At 41.1% G+C, this 20,457-nt stretch overlaps 1 protein-coding gene across 1 annotated transcript; it reads left to right on the plus strand.

Moving 5' to 3' along the window:
* Positions 1 to 11,078: 11,078 nt before the first annotated feature.
* LOC116254779 (exocyst complex component EXO70B1-like) lies at positions 11,079 to 13,387 on the plus strand. Its single transcript, XM_031630350.1, has one exon. It carries the CDS (start codon positions 11,251 to 11,253, stop codon positions 13,276 to 13,278), a length of 2,028 nt encoding a protein of 675 aa, XP_031486210.1. The 5' UTR covers positions 11,079 to 11,250; the 3' UTR covers positions 13,279 to 13,387.
* Positions 13,388 to 20,457: the final 7,070 nt, after the last annotated feature.

The raw sequence follows: 20,457 nt of genomic DNA on the forward strand, positions 1-20,457 counted from the left end.
TATTTTATGTCAAAAATGAAGTTGTCAAAACTAAGTCGAGTACCTAAGTTGACCCGTCGAATCACATGTCAATTTACAAGAATCGAGTCCCCGAACCACTGGGTTTTACATGCTTGGATGGTAGAAGTAGAATGTGATATGTAATATAATGCTTCGCTGGTGACAACTGGAACTCAACTTTTTAAGCAAGTTCAATTTTTTCAGTTTTGTGGACTCTCACTAGAGCTGCACGCAAACCGAGCCAAGCTCTTGGCCAGCTTGAGCACGGCTACGCTCAAAAAACTCGAAGTCGATCTCGATTTGAGTTCAACAGCTCTTGGGCCAGCTAGAGCACTACTCGACTCAAAAAACTCTAAGTCGAACTCGATTTGAGCTCAACAAAAACAAGCTCAAACTCAATTTGACGCTGGACTTGACGATACAATGTCGAGCTCAAACTCCATTCTTTTAACTCGTTTAGCTCGTTATCATAAAGGTAAAGCAAATGTCAGATTAGATTTGAACAAAACGGGAAAAGCACAAATAATAACTTTTTGAATGATGAAAGTGCCCCTGAGGGGCAGCGGTTCAAACAAGTTGTTGAAAGATTTTTATTTATTGTGGGCAAGATACACCAACATGGTGGTGAGTGGCATGATTTAACCTTGAAAACCGTGGACGTTGGACCTTTTATTGGAAAACACCAAGAGTATTTAGACTTGCCAATTGCCATTCATTGTTTTCAGGATTTTCCCATAATCATTACTTAGGAAACTCAAAATCAAGAAGGAAAGGGGAACTTCGTGGTAATTTAGCTGTTGTATTCTTGTGTTGTGTTATGGAGAGTATAAAAATCATGTAGTACATTTTCAAATTAATTAAATGAAAAGAAGAAGATTTCCTTCTTGCCAGAAATTCATTGTACAGTCTCTGACATGGTATCAGAGCCATAAGGGTGATGGCCAACACCGAAGCAAGGGAGAAAGACATACAAGACAACTCAAATGAATCATATGTTTGTTTCTCAGGTGATGTACAATCCTTTTTACATTAGTCACTCTGACAACCCTAAGAACGTTCTTGTTTCTCAATCTCTTAATAGGAAAATTATGCCACTTGGAGTAGGGTTATGATGATGGCCCTTTTGGCAAAACATTGAACTGGTTGTATTGATGACACCATTATTGAATCAAAGAATGTTTATTGGATGTGTTTCAATGACATATCTGAAGCATCTCCTTGGGGTGTGTTTCAATGACATGATTGTTTCTTGGATTATGAATTCAATGAGTAAAGAAATAGCTGGCACTATTGTTTATACCACTATTAGATAGGTTTGGCGAGACTTTAGAGAGAAATTCACTCAAAGTCAAGCCCCTCACATTTATCAAATTCAAAGTGTCATTTTTTTACTTCAACAAGACACCATGTTGGTTGCATCATATTTTACTAAGGTAATGTTTTTCCACAAGTAGACATGAGATAGTAGATCAAGTGTTTTGCTAATATTTCAAATAACTGTCTCGAATTCAAATTGATTATGTTTCGCTTCTTCCTTGAAGAAACATGATCAAACAATTCCCAATCATGGTCCTTGCGAATCGGATCATCCATATAGGATACAAAAAGAAACTCTAGATATTTGATGTTTTTCTCTTTGAATAAGATCTCAATTCCATCTATTGTTTCATTAGATATCTTACAACTAGAATCTCTCTCTTTTTGGTCCAGATACTCTACCACTGCGAACCCCAGTTAGATTAAGGCATGATACTCATTGAAATGCTCTATGAATCTGCTGTTTCTCATCTCATTTATTTAGACAAAGATTCTGTTTTTTACGAATGGCAAATCTTTTTCAAAACATGGAGTGTGAATCAAACCCATCTTTGAATTGAAACTAAGATACTGATGCAAGTTCTTCCCTTCTGAATCAGATAGTGTTAAAAGTTTTAGGGGATGAACTTAGCTATACTCCACTATTCCTGAGTGTTCTTATCGAGCCATGAAAACCTATTCTGAGCAGCTTGAAAGAGAAAAGGTCATTCAGTTCTTGATGGGATTGAATGACTCTTACAATGAGATTAGAGGTCAAATTCTACTTCTTGATCCTCTACGAAAATCTATGCATTGATTCTTCAAGAAGAAAAATTGTATTAGGCAAGGTGGTTTGGTGCATCTAATGATGAGACTACTACACTTGTTGTTCTACAAAATGATCATGACAAGCAAATGGTGCATAACATGGTAAGTCAAGCCTATTTGCAGAAGGCATTTGGACATATAAAAGAGAAATCTTTGAAGTAACTGGATATCCTCCAAGACACCATTTATATGATCCGAACTTCAAACCCTCTGGCAGCAAATGAAGCATCAAATCAAGCCACAACTGGTTCTCATATGACTCTACTGGCTGGTAGTGGTAGCTCAATTGGTGAGGGACAAAGCACTAAAGGTGCTGCACTATACCAGCATTCACTTTGGAGGAATACGACTAACTTTTATCCCTTGTTAAGCATCAACCAACCAACTTTAACGATCAACATATCATTTACCACAAGCTAATGATTAGCGTTAAGTTCGTGGAAGAGAGAGAGGCTTTGAGTGGCAGGTCGTTCCATGAAGGTTTTTCCATCATCTCCTCCTAGGTATGGGGAGCTTGCGAGGATGTAAGATTTCATGGACTTCAAGTTCACAACACTCGAACGAGAGGCTTTTCTTGTTCATTTTGCCCAAGCTGAAGCATGAATCTAGCTCTGAGACAGCGCTCTTGGTGCCTTGCTGGTCAGGTCTTTATTGGGAATTGGTGGCTTCCATCGCTTGATTTGGATGTAGAAACTTCATTCAAGGTACCTATATAGATTCACTCCCCAAGTTAGCATTTCTCTTATGGAACGACATCATCTTTAATGCCATTACAGACGCCTTGAAGGATCATTTGGTTTCAATTGACCCTTTCACGGTTGACATAGCCCACACTGACTATGAGAGGATTTGTGTGGAAAGTCCCTCTTAACTACCAACCAGTTAATGAAGTGGAAATTCAAGTGGACGAATGCGTGAACCAGGTGTATCCCATCAACTATGATGATCACATCAGATCTTGCCCCAAATGTAAGTCTAATTCCATCTCCCTGAAAGCAGTCCTGTGGTCAGGGATGGAATGACAACATACTCCCAAGATGTTGATCCTCAGCAACTGTGGACAAAGGTTCAGACAAGATGCTGCAGGCATAAGGAGATCAGTCGCCCAGCTAGAAATCACTCCCCTGTTCAAGGCAACTGGTTCAAATGGCTGGATAAAGAAGATGATGCTCAACCCACCCCTATTGTCACATCTTCGCTTGACCATAGACCCATGGCCGTTACTTCTAAGCACGTGAAATGAAACTTGGTTCCTTCTTTGGATGTGCAAGTGGAGCAGGAGGCAAAACCTAAGAAACGCCTAAGAGTTTCAACGCAGTTGTTGGATATTTCTCCTGAGCCAAAGATCCCTGCCTCCTGCTAGAGCTCTTCTCCTTGCCCGCCTTCCATCTCAAAGACTTCGTTGAACCCTCTTAACAGCTTCAACCAGAGATCATCGCCTAATCCTTTGGAGGAACCTGAATGTCCCCTAGGCTTCACATTTGAGACCATGAATTCCACTCCCCCAAATCAAGTGGAGGAAAGAAAAGGTCGCGTGCAGATCCCCTTAAGAAAGATTGTCATGGCCATTCCAAAATGTCAAAGGACCTCTATAAGCTTCCATCACTAACAGAGTGTGTGACCTTGGCTGGCATACACAATTTTGTGGCAAATTCCCGATGGGATTTCCATGTGACGAGTTGCAGAAGTAGTACCCGTTCAGATCTCATCTTCCCTAGTAGTCAGACTTCATCCAAAGAAAATCTAACCCACAACAATCCAGACCTATCATGTGGCTGCATAGGAGCCTGCCTGCAGCAGGAATGTTCCCTCTAATTTCTTCTTGATGAAGATTCAGGCCTAAAATTTCAGGGCGTAAGTCCATGCAGCAGCAAGGTGTGCTCTTCGACACATTTGTTTCCTTTTTATACTATGCTTCATAACTTGGATATGCAGCAGCATCAATACTCTCATTTTGCATGGTTTCACAATTTGGAAGAAAATTCCATGTTCGGTCGTATTATTGGGCCTTGGAACCCAAAGGAGTTCCCATGCTGGAATATAATTCACTTCTCCTTTGAAACTGCTTGGGGTCTTACTAGAAAATTGGATAGTTCGCAACCTGAGGATTTACATAAGCCCCATTTCTGTGAAAAGAGCTGTCGAATTCATTTAAGGAATGTTGTTTGGTCTGTTTCTTGCCTTTGTGTGATAACTGGAAACTTTAATGCTATGAGAGACTATAATGATAAGACTAGGGGCCCTCCCAGCCTTCCCTCTTGTGAGATTTTTAATTCCTTCATTATTGGTTGTAACCTTACAGTTGTGGAAGATCTTAGACATCATTTTACCTAGGCTAACAATAAAACGGGCCCTTATTGATTATAACATGTACTTGACCGCTAAAGAGGATACATTCATCGATATTGCAGTGGACCTGCTAAGAAAACTTCATCAACCATATGACAAGGAACTACATTTCAATATTAAAAACATGCAATGAAACATTTTTCTCCAACTTAAAGAGTGATCGCAATTCCTTCTTTTAAAGTTTTCAGCTGAACCACTTTTGCAGCTTTGGAACGTAATTTATAGAAGAAATTGAAAAGGCTAACTTACATTATTTGGTAATGACCTGCAGATGGCTAGTGTAGTGAATTGTTAAATTATTATGTAACTAGAGGTAAGTGTGCTTTATTGGAACCTTCAACACCCATTGGATGGACTGGGTGCCATATTCATAGCTTGAAAGTCTAACTGTGCCTTGCTTGAATCCTTCATCTTTCCTACTAAATACAACAATGTACAAGAACACAGTCACATATATTTTTGTCAATATGCATGACATCCATGTTATGTCATATTAAATTGTATTGCCAATATGGTAAATCAAATGATATATTTCTTTTTTCCAGTTATACGGGAGCAAATCAATAGATGATCATTTGATCTTTTCCCTGAAGCAATTTTTTATGTTTTGTACTACTTCGAAAGCTTTAATGCTTGTCAACATAATAGGAGGAGGCCTCAATTCAACATTACCATCAAATGAGCATCTATTAGATTGAAAATGATGACTCGATAGCAGATACCAAGGATGGAACATGTAACAAAATTTCTAACTAGGGATGAGCCAATGAAAAACAATATCCTTTTGATATGGACAAGAAATTTGACTTTTGGTACTCTATTTTGTTAAAATTTCACATGTAGGAAAATCATTAACTCGTCCATAACAGCATTGCTTGCATTTGAAATGTACCATTTTTTATGTGTCATATGTCACCCTCCATGACCCCGTGCTCTCTCAGTCCATCAATAAGAAGTTGTCAATAAATGTCAATATTCTTTGGATAAATACTCTTCCTAGGACCAGATGCACGCTCAATTAATAATAATAGAATCATGTTTGACTACTTCATCTACATCCATTTTGTAAATTATATAAAATAAGAAAAATCAATCATGCACTATGACTTATACTCATTGTTCTAAATGGATTGAAACCATCAGTTGCTAATCCAAGCCTAACATTATGAGCTCTAAGGTGAATGAAGACTTACCTTCAACAAATGACTTCTGTACTTGAGAATTTGTAGCATGCCTTAAAATGTTGTCCTTGATGTGATGGCAAGCTATCTTTGATGGCATAATAAACTTTTGAAGTCTTGAGATCAAAGGACAATTCCACAGTACTTTTAGTGGAGTTTTAAGAACATTTTGTTCATTATTCATCACATCTAAATGAGGCACGTGTTCAAACTCTTCCATTTAGTTGTACCAAAAATATCAAGAATATTTTTGTAAATAGAATCTTTATAATGTAAAGTGCAATCATTTGGATGTTTTGTTAGAGCTCCCGCTACATGCAGTCGCGCGACCGCTTGTCATGCGACGCTTGCCTGCGTGCACTCGAGCGATCGCGTGACACGCGCCTGCACGCATGCAAGCGATCGCTTAAAGCAATCGATACTGCGCGTGGCAGCGCATCGAGAAGATGAGTCCTCCAAGAGATCTTTGGTGCTCCCTTGAATAGTTGTAACTTGCTTCAAGTTGGAGAGAAATAGAAAGAGAAAGAGGGAGAGAGAGAGAAAAAAAAAAAAACTCTAAGTCTTCAAGTGAGAATACACTAGAGTTTCTTCCAAGGACCAACTCAGTCTTGCCCAAGAAGGGGAATTGTGGGGGTATTTATAGAGACTTTTGGAGCCAAAATTTAAAATTTGAATTTTCCAACATTTTCATTCGAATTTCAAAGAATTTTGAATTATTTATAAAAAATTTTAAAAAATTAGGTTTTAATTAAGTGGGATTGGCCACTGGCCTTGCAAATATCTTTTTGGGGTATGGGCAGGGCTATGCCCACCCAAAATTTTCAAAAACAGATCCCTCAGGGTCTTTTTTGCAAAGAAAAGGAGAGGGGAGGGGGTAGGGGGCTGCATTGCTGCAGGCCCCTACCCGGGCGTTGTTGCTTGCCATGCGCAATAGCTCCCACCTATACCAAGGGCAAACCTATTATTCTTTTTGAGCCAAAATCTTTTTTTACAAGGTTAGGTTATATTTTACATACATTCAAATTTATCATTTTCAGATCTTTGGAGCTTCAATTCAAAATCTTTTTTTTTTAACTCAAATGCATGATTTGTGATCCAAACCTATACTAGGATACTTGTATGAATCTAAAACCATACCCAAGGGCAAAATAGTCATTTTATTTTGAATAATATTCTTCAATATTTAGGTTACGAGTCATATATACCTAACTTCATCATACTTTAAATCTTTAGAGCTTCAATTCAAATCACTTTATCTGCACCTTAGATCCATGATCCACCTTCATCTTTATCCAAATAATCTATGATCCATTTCTAGGGCTTTATTCAGGTCTGGATCTTATTCCAGATCTTTGATCATGATCCTACCCAGTGGTCCAAATACATTGGATCTAAATGCTCTCACCTTTGGTATCAATTATATATGTTTCATGAACTATATAATATAATGTATATACCACATATTTTCATTATCGCTAGTCTGAGGACCAGCAAAGGTTGAGCAACTCTATAAAATTCTTCTCGACAATGAACAGCCCAATCTCCAATTGACTGAATTGATTTCCATTGACAAGGGCAAGGAATGTCAAAAATATTATTGCAATATAATTTGGAGACAAGACATTTTACTAACTTTCATTGTTATGATATGGTTTCATAACGTGTCTCATATCTAAAGTTGGAGAGAAGTCACACCCTCCCACTAACCACTATAAATACCCTTTAGTGGTGGGGGTTTTCTAAAGCAGAAATTCCAACGCAATTTTGCATAGAAGTTGGGGAATCGCCAGCAAGTGCTACAAAAATTAAACCTTAGTGGAAACGACCTTTGACCAAAAATTTTTTGCAGACTCATAGAGTTTGTGTTAGAACTTGACCTCAAGCAACAATGGTGATCAATCAAGATAACTAACAAAGGCTCAAGTGAGTCGAGTTGGGGTCATGATCTGGGTCAGCTCTGTAAGAGTCTGCGTCTCAGGTATATCTTTTTTCCTTTCTTGTCTTTTTAGTTTTTTGCTTTATTTTTTGTTTTCTTTTAGTAGCATATTTAGGTAAATTTATGCTTTCTTAGTAGCATGTTTTAGGCAATTTTCTATTTTCTTGACATTCTTAGAATACTGTCCTTGTTTCTTTCTTAAGCATATCTTAGTATAGTTTATTTCTAGCTTTCCTAATTAGAATTTAATTTCTTGTAATTTATATAGTTTTCTTTCTTATAATGTTTATATTTATGCAGGCATCTGCATTTGATTTTACATGAGCATTATAATATCACAAGTTCATGTAGATACTAAGACTTGATATGATCAATATTACGCCGAGTGACAATAGTCGTAGCATGTGAAACTCCAAGCTCATTTTGTGCTCAGTTTGAGCTAACCCACTCGAATCAAAGAGAAATGGTGACTAGACATTCCAAAATGGAGGAAATAATCTGTCATTTTCTAGAAATGACTGCTCTAACACTGGAATTTGGACTTGAAAACTAGAAACAAAGCTACCTCACGTTTCTCATTTGATCAACAAGTCTTGGAGGTCCATCGTTGCCGAGCAAAATTTAATTGACAAGCAGGGAAGTGAGATTTATTATCTATTTTTGTGCTACACTTTAATTCTTAATGAGGGAAGATGTCATCTTATATGTTGTAACATTTAGAGGTGTTCGGCGTAAGAGATACTCTATGATTGTCGCATGAATCTGCCCCAAAGATTGAACCAGACTCATCGAACGTTAGTTCTAGTGTTTCATGAATATATAATCTTTGTCCACATTCATAAAACACTTACTTAGTGTCCTTGCTGCCAAGCAACCCCTTAAGAAGTCGACTGGATTCTCACAAAAATTTGTAGGAGGTCCTTGGGATTCTCATATCCATTAGAGGGAAGCTTTTAGGTGTCGAAGTCCAGGTGGGCAAACTTGTACACTGTCCAGTTTTTACCTTCTATCAGTGAATTAGTCCATAAGACATGGGGATTTGGGCTCATACTACTAACTTCTACAAGTATGACATGCCAAAATTGAGAGCTTAGAATGACTTCACATTATGAGCAAGTTTAGGCAAAAAATATAAATAGATTTCACCTAAGTTGAGAATAAGAAATGTTCTTGTGCAAGTCTCTCTGTGCAGAAAGTAACTGAGGATACCCTAGATTTTACCTAATTAAGCAGGCTTAGAGTCATCAAATATGTCAATAATTCCATGGACAGAAATTCGTCGGGTTTCGTACATGTATATGTTTGCTACGCAGGTGGGATAGACATCAGAGCTAAGTTAAGTAGGAAACTTTGCACTTGAAATGTTCATAGATGTGGCACAAAGATGAGACAAAATGGGCTCAGAGACAACAATTCCTTGATCAAACATGCATATATATGCACATGGTGACTTAGGGACAAGTTAAAATGAAAGTTCAAGATCCTGCTTCAACTAGAGGCTTCTTCCAAAGGAAGTTTTCTCTAAATTCGTTTGGATAGTTATGGGGACATAAGGAATATTGGCGTATTAGAACGGAGTCCTAGCTGTGGCATATTATAATAGGTAACACTTTCCAGTATGATCAGATTAGCAACTATGCAAACAATATCGCAAATATAAGATATTGGCTCATGATGCCAAAGACGGGATCTGATTCGAGAAAACCCATTTTATGGAGACTGTGTTGCCATTTGGGTAATAAGGTATGGACCATTTCGAAAGAACCTTAGACAAAGGGAAATATAAAATTAAAGACGTGCAATTTTATATCTAATTCGGATTTTATAAGCTGATTCTGAACATGTTCTTACATGAATGAAGCATGCATGTGGCTCCTTGACCTTCGCATATGACTTCTCCATAACAAGGGGTACAAATGGATATATATATTTTTTAGAGGTTTTTCTTTATGTTGATTAGTAATAAATGCCTGAACAGATGCTGCCTTCCCTAAGATGGAGCATTTTTTTTAGAGACAGGATTTTCTGTACGTTGATTAGTAATAAATACCTGGGCAGATGCCGTCTTACCTCAATAAAAGCGTTCCCCTTGTTTAATCCTAGCAGCAGTTGTTCAATAAATCTCTCTCTCTCTCTCTCTCTCTCTCTCTCTCTCTCTCTCTCTCTCTCTCTCTCTCTCTCTCTCTGTGTGTGTGTGTGTGTGTTTTTGTATATATATATGTGTGTGTGTGTATGTGTGTGTGTAGCTCTCTCTCTCCCTCTGTGTTTTTGTATATATATATGTGTGTGTGTGTGTATGTGTGTGTGTAGCTTAATGGCATACTGCAAGCGGAATAAGGTTCAATTTTTTCACGTCATTTCTCGTGCAAGACGAAAGTAAACATGCATCTACCAATGAACAGAAGAACAGGTAACAATAAAGAGTCAAGATGTGATTGTGTGGGCTTATAATTGGGGCTAGTCCAATTATATGGACTACATTTCGTTCAAGCAGCAACTATTATAAACTGAGAATAGAATTGCTTTTACTGCTGCTTCCAAGCAGAAGTTACAAATACATAAACTTCTAAAATGAGAGATATGTTGAAGGAGCTTTTGGTGGTGAATTGGAGAAGGTTCTGCTCTGTGCGTCAAGCAATTCATGAGAAGTGGACGATGTATGATGTTCGAGGCAATACTTTGAATCAAAGCCCTTAGACCTGCCCGGAAATTGATATCCAGATCCAATCCAGTCAATGGGCATTGCTCTTCTACAATTTTTTCCTGGATCCAAAATCTTGATTGAACCCGTAATCTGACAACTTGTAGTGCAGAGAAATTTCCATGTGGAGTGTATTTTCGGGTCTGGATTGGATGGGTTGTCCTTTATTCATGTCTGGAGTCGTGGCTGCCATGTATCTCAATTGCATTTGCAGGGACACCCGCATTCGATGAACTGAAAATAATATATTTTTTATGCAGAAGTGAAAAGGTTTTTGAATTTGAAATGACATTACCAACAATCATAGTACGCCACTTCATGCAATTAATAATTGGCAAACACCAGTTTACAGGGAAAGGAAGAAGAAAGATTAACCTGGTACTTTAATTTTGGAGTAGTTATCTCTGAAACGAATATTAAGAAAGAAAATGAAATAATGAGGATCATTAATGCGGAAATTGTGACGGAAAGATCATGCACCAAACAAAGAATTTACTCGTCAGCGAGGGAATTCGAAACAGGACCTTTGGATTCCGGTGCGTTTAGTTTCGGAAAAGGAAAAAAAAAAAGTGAGTGGCTGCCCACGAACTCAGCTGGTCAACAAACGCTTCCCAGTTAACAAACCAACACCCAAATGTGTGTAGCGCACCACTCTCTCTCTCTCTCTCTCTCTCTACGCCGGTGGTAGGTGCCCCTTCCTTTAGACCGTTTCAATTCCCTTCCTTCTCCCTCCTTAAATCTCTCTCCACCAATTTCTGATCACTATTCGTTCTCCCCATCACCACCATTTTGCCATTTCTTCCTCTCTCTCTCTCTCTCTCTCTCTCTCTCTCCTTCTCTGTCTCTCTCTCACATGGCCGTCGTTCTTCCTTTGTCTTGTTTGCTCACGTAGCCATAGGGACTGAGAGAAGAAGGAATCATCGACGTTGTGGAGAGAACCGACACCATAGCTGCGCTGCATGGACGCGTCGGAGAAATCCCACCTGATGGCTCCCGGCGACGAGCATGACCACCACGATGACAAAACTCAATCCCCTTCGACTCCATCCTCGAGAATCCGCTCTCTCTCCCTCAAAGGCGATGCCGTGGAGCCCCAAGTCGATAACAGCCACGACCATAATGACGAAGAGCCTGCAGGCGGCGATGGCGAAACCGACGGCGACGGAAATGATCATTCAAATGAAGATGAGCCTCTCGAACTCACTTCTGAGAAGCTCGACGCTTTCTTGTCCGGCCTTCCCTCCGCAGAGAACCCCGAGATCCCACCGTGCGTCGAGCGGTTCCTCGATGGCCTCGCCGAAAAGATAAGGAGGCACGAGTCCGGCGCGGAGAAGGTCGATTGGCGCCATGATCCCGGCCACTTCCCCGCGTTCATTGCACGACTAAACCGCCTGGTTCAGGCCCTCTCCTCCCTCGAGGAAAGCCCTCCTCCAATAGCGAATAAAGCCGGCGTCCTTCTCCATCAAGCCATGTCATGTCTAGAAGATGAGTTCCGACTGTTCCTTGAAGAACCGCTCCGTTCCGGCCACGGGGAGCACGAATCCGCCGCCTTGGGGAGGACGAAATCGTTGGCCGCCACCCCTGACGATCGCTGCTCCATCGCCGGACCGCCACAGTCGCCCAACGCCCCCGACTCGGCTCCCGCCGAGCCGTATACGCCAGAGAAGGTGGCGATACTCGCCGAGATATCGAAGGTCATGATCGTCTCGGGGTACGATACGGAGTGTTGTCTCGCCTACAGCACCGCCCGCAAGACTTCTCTGGACGCATCCTTCTCGGAATTGTTGGGCTCCGAGCGTCTCACTATCGAGGACGTGCACAAGATGCACTGGGACGCCCTCGAATCGGAGATCGCCAAATGGATGAAGGGCTTCCGCCATTGCCTCAGCTTCCACCTCGCCGGAGAGCGCCGGCTCTGCTGCTCGATCTTTCTCGAGTCGTCGCAGCTCTCCGGCCCCGTCTTCGCCGACCTTGCCCGCGGCCCGGTGATCCGCCTCCTCAACTTCGCCGAGGCCGTCGCCATGACCCGCCGGTCCACCGAGCGCCTCTTCAAGTTCCTGGACATGTACGAGGCCTTCCGCGACTCCAGGCAGCTTACCGACGAGCTCTTTGCCGGCGAGGCCTGCGCGGAGATCCGATTCGAGATAGACTCGGCAAGAACGCAGCTCGGCGAGGCAGCCATCGGCGCCTTCTCCGACTTGGAGAATTCCATCAAGGGAGACTCGGCTAAAACGCCGGTACCAGGCGGAGCGGTTCACCCGCTGACCCGGTATGTCATGAATTACCTGAAGCTGGCCTGCGAGTATAAGGAGACATTGCGGCAGGTGTTCGAAACGTACCGGCCGAAGCGGGACGGAGGGGCCGGAGGAGATGACTCGAGATCGTCCCTGTCAGTGCAGGTGGTCGGAATCATGGACCTATTAGACCACAACCTAGAGACAAAATCCAAGCTCTACAAGGATCCATCTCTGAGCTACATATTCTTGATGAACAATGGAAGGTACATAGTGCAGAAGGTGAAGGGTTCGGAGATCTACAGCCTGCTGGGAGATGACTGGTACAGGAAGAGATCCTCCGATCTCCGGCAGTACCACAAGAACTACCAGAGGGAGACGTGGGGCAAGGTGTTGGCGTGCTTTAGGGATGAAGGGTTGCACAGCGGTGGCGGCGGTAGAAGTGGCGGTGGAAGTGTTTCGAAGCCGGTGCTCAAGGAGAGGTTCAAAATGTTCAACGCCATGTTTGAGGAGATACACAAGAATCAGTCGTCGTGGATCGTCAGCGACGAGCAGCTGCAGTCGGAGCTTAGAGTGTCCATATCGGCGGTGATAATTCCGGCGTACAGGTCGTTCCTGGGGAGGTTCAGTCAGTACTTCGACCCCGGGAGGCAGACTGACAAGTACATCAAGTATGGGCCAGAGGATATGGAAACATTCATTGATGAGCTCTTTGAAGGGACGCCGGCGTCCATGATCAAGAGGAAGGCTTGACGGTGATGATGACGATGATGATGTTCTCAAGGTTCAGCCATGGGGTTGGTGCTGAAGAGAGAAAGAGTTTTTTTCTTCAAGAAACTTTTTTCCAGGGATATAATTTTTGTTTCTGTGATATGTAAGTAAAATATTTTGTATTTGTAGTTTTGTATGATTTAATTCATTCTTTGTTTACTTCCAAATCTCCTTCGTCGTTACTGCAACTTCTGCATCACCATTATTTCGCTGTCGACTGGCCGATCTTGTCGCCGGCAGCCTCTAAAAAAATCACAAAAAGAAAAACAATGGAAGACGGGAGAATGAAAGGGCACTCTGCATGGTTTTGGACTTTTCTTTCTTTTTCCTTTCAGCGCCGCAGCAGAATTTCAAGGATGGAAACCCATCGTCGTTGCCGATGAGAGAACAAAGTTTCGAAGAAGAGGACAATGCTTGTCCGGTATGGTTTTGAGGGTTTTGCTGGAGGGTTACAAGGGCGACAAATAACGGAAGGGCAAACTTCTGGTTTCCTCCGGAGGGGGATGATCGATAAAAACTATGAGATGTAATATGAAGGAACGAGACTCACCGGAATGAGGCAGATGGAACGTCGCAATTGAAAGATCAATCGGCAACTCACCGAAGGACTCTCCACCATACCGGAATACGGCAGACGGACGCTGGGATTTCGCCTGAAGAATCAAACGGAAGAGTTGAAGTGGGAAAAATGGTGAGCGCGAAACACAGTATCGCTTGTCGCCGGAAAGCGAAACACTCCATCGCCGGTCGCCGGAGCACGAAACACGTGACTAAGCTTTACATGTAACTATGTAGGTTAGTGCACAATGCCTTCTTGACAAGATCAAAGAGCTCAGTGCACTTTACTCTGGGGTTGTCCACACTTAAGATAGCATGTAATAACTGAAACACATGTTGCCAAAATGCATGTATTATGGAACATCATGTTCTTCTAGAAAACAAGTTGTTTTGTAAATCAGATCTTCGGAGGCAACCAACGTGGGTTAGGGCCTCGGGGGAAAGCTAGGGTTTTTGCGTTTCCACCGTTTCACCCCATGGCCGCCAGCCGTCTGGCGGCTGTCCCTCCTCCTCCGGGTTGCCCGGAAGATGGGGGACGAGATTCAATTCCCCTGCTACCTGAAGAGAATGTACTTGGGCCTCCACCCCTTCTCATGAGCCTTGGACAGGCAAGCAGAGTCCTGCTCCATTAAGAGAGGTGACCATGGAAGACGGCGAGTTGGATGATCCAATGGCTTTGAAGTCTAAGACTTATTATGGCCTTTGCATTGGGATGAAGAGAAACTGGCGCTCATCCTAAATGGCTTGGTCATCTCCCCCACCTTGGGGAGTTCTTGTTAAACGCTGTTACCAACCATCGGGGCCCAACTCTTGAGAGGAGATTGACGAGGTGTCTCTGGATGATCCGCTGATCCGCTTTACCTAGGCCCTCAATTGAAGGGAGACGCTGCTTTCTACCAATTTAGGTTTGCTGTCATCAGCATTTTTTATGGAGGAGGTTCCAAAGTGAATATGAAATATAGTTTCGTCTTCAAGAGCTTGAGACAACAGGAGAGAGAAGTTTGCAACCCGTGCTTCTATGTTCTATGCAAAGGGTCAGCATTGACCCATTCACTCGCTCATTGGATTGCATGGGCTACTTCTATGTTATTTGCAAAGGGTCAGCATTGACCCATTCACTCACTCACTGGATTGCATGGGCTACGCTCGGATGTGCATTGAGGTTCCTCTCTACTTCTCCCCCACCAGAAATTTCCTTGCACATAATTAATGGGATTTCATCTGGGTTGAGATTGGTTATGAAAATATGATTAGGTGCTACCGCAATTTTGGATCACTTTCACACTTGGATGCTCAACACAAGATGTTGAGAAGAAAGTTGAGAATTGCATTCTGAATGGTTGGACTCAAGTAAGAATAGAAAAGAAATTTGCTAAACTGAAATGCCTTGGTGCTATGCAGGAGGCCCCTAAGCAAGCTTAGGAAAGTAATAGGTTCAATGTGCTCCAAAGAAACATGCAGAGGGGGAAAGCCCCCCTTCCTCTTAAGCTGCTCCATAGGAACAAGTGGTTACCAAATTGGAGAAAACCAATCTCATGGCAGCTTGGATTGCAAGAGAGGGATAGGGTACATGAGCTAGCTCCAATAAAAGGCGCCACCCGCTTCACCTTCCCCAGCCAGCCTTGACTGAGATAAACCACCCTACACCCTCTAACGACCTGCACACTCCTAAGATTACTGCTCACAAATCCCATTCAAGATTTTTAGCTAAAATCACAGGGAGCTCAAAGCGTGCTGGCTCAGGGAACACTCTCTCATCTCCCTCCCTCAAGAAGCATGTGAAAAAGTCCTCCTCCTCCTATGGGGAGAACCTTGACTCCTAGATGACCCTCGCCTTTCAGGCACCCCCCTCATGGCCAATTGACCGAGGCGACACCCGGATCCCTCTTCCATATATATCTTTTCCCCCCCTTGCCTTTGGTGAAAAGCAAATAGGTGCATAGCAAGATTTTGTCTACTCTCCCCAGCCAAGACCTCATTATGGAGATCGATCCTGGTGATTCAAGTGCGAGTAGGAGGTCTGTCCTTCCTCTTGAGAAGGTGGAAACCGAAACTCCCCTGGCTGATTTCTATCTGCCTTGCTTATTGAAGGTACTGCCCTACCACCCCCTCCCTCCCTTCTTATGAAGACCTTGAATTGGAATATCAGAGGGCTGGTCCGAAAGGAAGCCCAATGTGTGGTTTATAACTCCTTACAAGGAGCAAAATCCTGATGTAGTGTTCTTATTAGATTCCATGTTTTCTAGTCATCACATTGCTACTTTTTTTAATATGCATAGCAAGTATAATTTTGTATCCAACTACGACTAGATGGATGGTCAGGCTCGTGTAATTGTGAGATAGAATCCCATAACCATCCAAGTTGTAGACATTATTCTTTGCAGGGATTGGATCAGTTTAATTGTCATGGAGCGTAATGTTTCCCCAACTTTTGCTAGCTTCGGGGTTTACCTCCAACCCAACCGACTCTCCCATCATGCTGCTCTCCATACCCTCAACAACTCTATGAGAACTTTGGTCCTCCCTACTGCCGTGCTTGGAGACTTTAATGTAGTTAGGAATAGCAATGACAAAAATGGTCAAGCCTCTAATTCCTCCTCTCAACAACCTCAGCATTGTTGAGAACCCCCAAAGGCATTTCACTAGAGCAATAATAGAAAAGATTTGGTTATGATCTTGTGCAAATTGGACTGAGCCAAGGTTAATGGTGCTTCAGGTTGGTGAGCAAAATAGTCTTAAAATCTTACCACAGTGTGCTTTAGACCGCAATGCTCTGGTTATCTGATCTGTTAAAGCCTCTTGCAAGAAACCTATAAGAGGCCAATTTAAGTTCCTTAAGAATTGAAATTTGAGAGGAGAATGTGAGGAAGACACTAGAAAAGGTTGGAGCTATCAAAGATTTGGGTGCACTTTGATCTGTGTTCTGGGCAAGCTTGATGTTACTAGCAGTAAACTATTGGTTTGGAATCGTTTGCATTATGGCAATATCTCCCCAAGAAGGATTCTCTTCAAAAAGAGCTAGTCATTGTTCAAGCCAAAATGAATAGTAGGGGCTTATCCCTCTCTGACCTCGAGTATTGCATCAGATTGGAGTTGCAAGCTACATTAAAGGAAGAAGAGCTACTCTGGGTCCAAAAAGCTAGAACTGATTGGTTGAGGAATGACGACAGAAACACTAAATTCTATCAACAGGCTGCCTCCGAGAGGAAATCTAGGCAATCATTATTTGTTATATCATTGAAGAACCTTACTATTGAGGCTCAGGACCATATTAAGGAAGAATGTAACAAATTCTTTAAAGCGCTATTTTGTGAGGATGCTGCCACCAGCTTTATGTTTACTCATTTAAGCCCTAGTCCCATTATATTTAGGGAGGAAAATCTAGAGCTCTTAGCTCCTATCTCAGATTTGGAAATCAAGCACTAGGACATGACGGCTTCTCGCCTTTTTTTCCAATGCTATTGGCACATTGTTGGTGACGATATCACCAGAGCTGTTAAGGGCTTCTTTGAAATAGGACGCCTCATCAAGAAGATAAATAGGTCCATTCTAGTGCTTATCCCAAAGCATCAAGGTACTTGCTCACCACAAGACTCAGACCGATTGCACTATGTATCACCAAAGTCATGTGCTTCCATATGGGACCTATTCTAGCTACAATTATCACATATTCTTAGGGAGCCTTCACCAAAGGCTGGAAATTGCATGATTAGGTTGCTATGGTTCACGAGGTTGTAAATTCCTTGTTTGACCACTATGCCCTGTCAGCGTGTTGTCAATTGGATTTATCGAAGGCCTATGATCGAGTGAACTAGAATTTTCTTAGAAATTCCCTACTTTCGCTAGGCTTTCTTGATACATGGATCGTACGCATTATAGCCTGCCTCTCCACAGCCTCGATTGCAATCTCAATCAATGGTGTTGTGGATCAATACTTTGATGGCTCTCGTAGAAATCAAAAGTATTATGGGAGATTTCAAGATCAAACCTGATATGAGAATTAATGATTTTAAATCGAGAATGGTAATTTTCAACTCCCATGAAAACTTGAGCAACTTGGTTGTGGCCTCCACGGGTTGGCCCCTTTCCTCCCTCTCCTTAATACATGGGACCCCTCATCTTTGTGGGAGAACTTAGTCTTGACCTCTGCCAACCCCTTGTCCTTAAAGTTCAAAGAAAACTGGCGGCGTAGAAGGCCTCGCTACTCTTCTATGCAGGCAAATTATGTCTACATCAATCTTCCTTTATACCTCTAATATTTTTCTAGTGTTCTCCTTCAAATTTTCGAAAAAAATTATTCAGGTACTCGAGTCTCTTGCAGCTAATTTTTTATAGGGCTCTAACCTAGGATGCCGCAAACATCACTTAGTTGCATGGAATAAGCTTTGTTGACCTAAAGGGGAGGGGGTGTAGGCTTGAGAAGCATTACAAACCTACACAAAGCCTGCTTAGGGAATCTTGCTTTGCAGATTGGTCATACAACATCTTCTTGGGCATCCCTTGTCTCGAAGAAATATTTCATGAACCACACTCTCGACGCGAAAGGGTAAGGCTAAAGACTCATAGCTTTGAAAAGGAATAGAATGGGGTTGAGACACCATTAAAAAAGAGGTCAGATAGTCTGTGGGTATTGACATGATTATACCAGAATGATGTTTGTCTCTAATAGATACACTTGTGTACAATGACATAAACACCATTAGACAAACTAGCTAATTGTATCACTAGTATAAAGTTGTATGTGCATAACCAAATCTATACCAACGATGATCAGGGGTAAAGCCAGCAATTGTTTGTACTATAGTTTTAAAATTTTAACAAGGGCCGAAATAGAAATTCTCAAATTTTTTATGTACATGAAACTAATTTTTGAAATTTACATATAGAATATTTTTAAATCTAAAGTGGGGCCAAGGCCCCTGCACCTTCTCCTCCCTCCCCCCAGTGATGATGATGGCATATATGGGTGATTTCTATTGCTGGTATAGATCCTCTACTTTGAGTGCAAAATTATATGCAAGAGAGTTTTATAATCGATATAGACCTCTTGTCTGAGTAATTAAATATACTATTCTATGATGGATATCATAGATATCAAAGTAGGGGCAGAGCCAAGAATTTTTTTTTTCATGGGGCACCAAGCATATAGTTAACAAATTTTCAATTGGTCATGAGGGAGTGACCCAAGTCTCGGGAGGCTGTCCTATATAACTAGATCCATATGCACCCAAATTCAGCCACCAATTTAATATTTTAGAGAATGGCTTAGTGGGAGCCCCTCCAATCTATGCCCTGATTCAAAGGTGTACTTTTGTTCGCATTGAATATCGATTTCAAGAGTTTCATTATTTTTTTATGTTGATTATGTGAGCTACATTAAGTACCACAGTGCTTGCAGTTTTGGATGGAATATCCAGAAATAGTGTGGGAACTTGCCTACTAGGTACAATCTTATTCTTTTTTTTTAATGTATGTTAGATCCCCCATCTTAATTTGGTGTATGTGAATAACATAGCATATGTATTTGATAAAAATGCAACTTACTGTGGGCCAACTTGGTCATTAATTTGCTTGAATTCATGCCAATAGTTCTTTACTTCAGTGTACAAATTTCAATCAACATTTTTTTCTCTCTTAGGAGTGTGAATTCATAATTTGCACAAAATTCATGTACTTATTATTAGGCCTACAATTGGACAAATGTTATTATGTGTCCATCCATCAACTGTATATAAGTATGGTTTCTTTTTGGTGTTGTTTCTTTGTTATTGATTAATTTAGCCATATTATACTAAATTCATGTCAAATTATTGTTATCCCCATCATCTTTTTATTTTACAATTCTGGCATAAAAAGCTCAATTCTTTCACATGATGCAATGTATTAAATCTCTTATAAAACAATATTTTCAATAGAAAAAAATAGAAAACATATAAATCTGAATTTTTTGGCAAGAATGTACCAAGGTAATCAAGCTAGGTCGAAGTTAGGAAACAATTGTTAAAGTTGAAAAGAACATACTCAAGAATGATTTTTATTGCTTCAACTAATCAAAATTTCTCCACAATTAGTTCTAAGGAGAAATAAACATAGTCTCATATTTAACTACAAAAGAAAAAATACCAAATTCCTAAAATTACAACTCCAAGGACCAATCACATTGCTCTAGCTCTCCCACCTTTATTCGATCATTTAAACTTATCATAATGCAGCTACCTATCTTGAAAATAAGAAAAACAAGACAAAAACAAATTACGCACCCAAACAATAGTAGTTTTCATGATTTATCATTGCAATCTCTTGTTTGACTAAATAGAAAAAATCTTTCATAGACCAGAATTAATTGAAATTAATAGAATCAAGCTAGGCAAAACCACATTGCCAGTAGTTTTACTATCCAATGATTCAACTTGACTCTCAAAAAATGAGAAAATATTTGATCTAACAAAGTGATATAATTAACAAGATTCAATGCCCTTCTTAAATTGATGAAACTAATGGAAAATAGTGAAAAGGTTCTTATTTTGGAGGTTTTCCATCAATGCTCTAGTGATTTCTATTTTCCTCTGATGGTGAGTGCCTGCATAAGACATTGAACCATCT

This window comes from Nymphaea colorata, chromosome 5 (genome assembly GCF_008831285.2).
Source record: "Nymphaea colorata isolate Beijing-Zhang1983 chromosome 5, ASM883128v2, whole genome shotgun sequence".
Lineage (NCBI taxonomy): Eukaryota > Viridiplantae > Streptophyta > Magnoliopsida > Nymphaeales > Nymphaeaceae > Nymphaea > Nymphaea colorata.

Excerpts from the sequence above, each read along its gene's own strand:
- LOC116254779 (XM_031630350.1), top strand. The coding sequence starts at position 11,251 with ATGGACGCGTCGGAGAAATCCCACCTGATGGCTCCCGGCGACGAGCAT.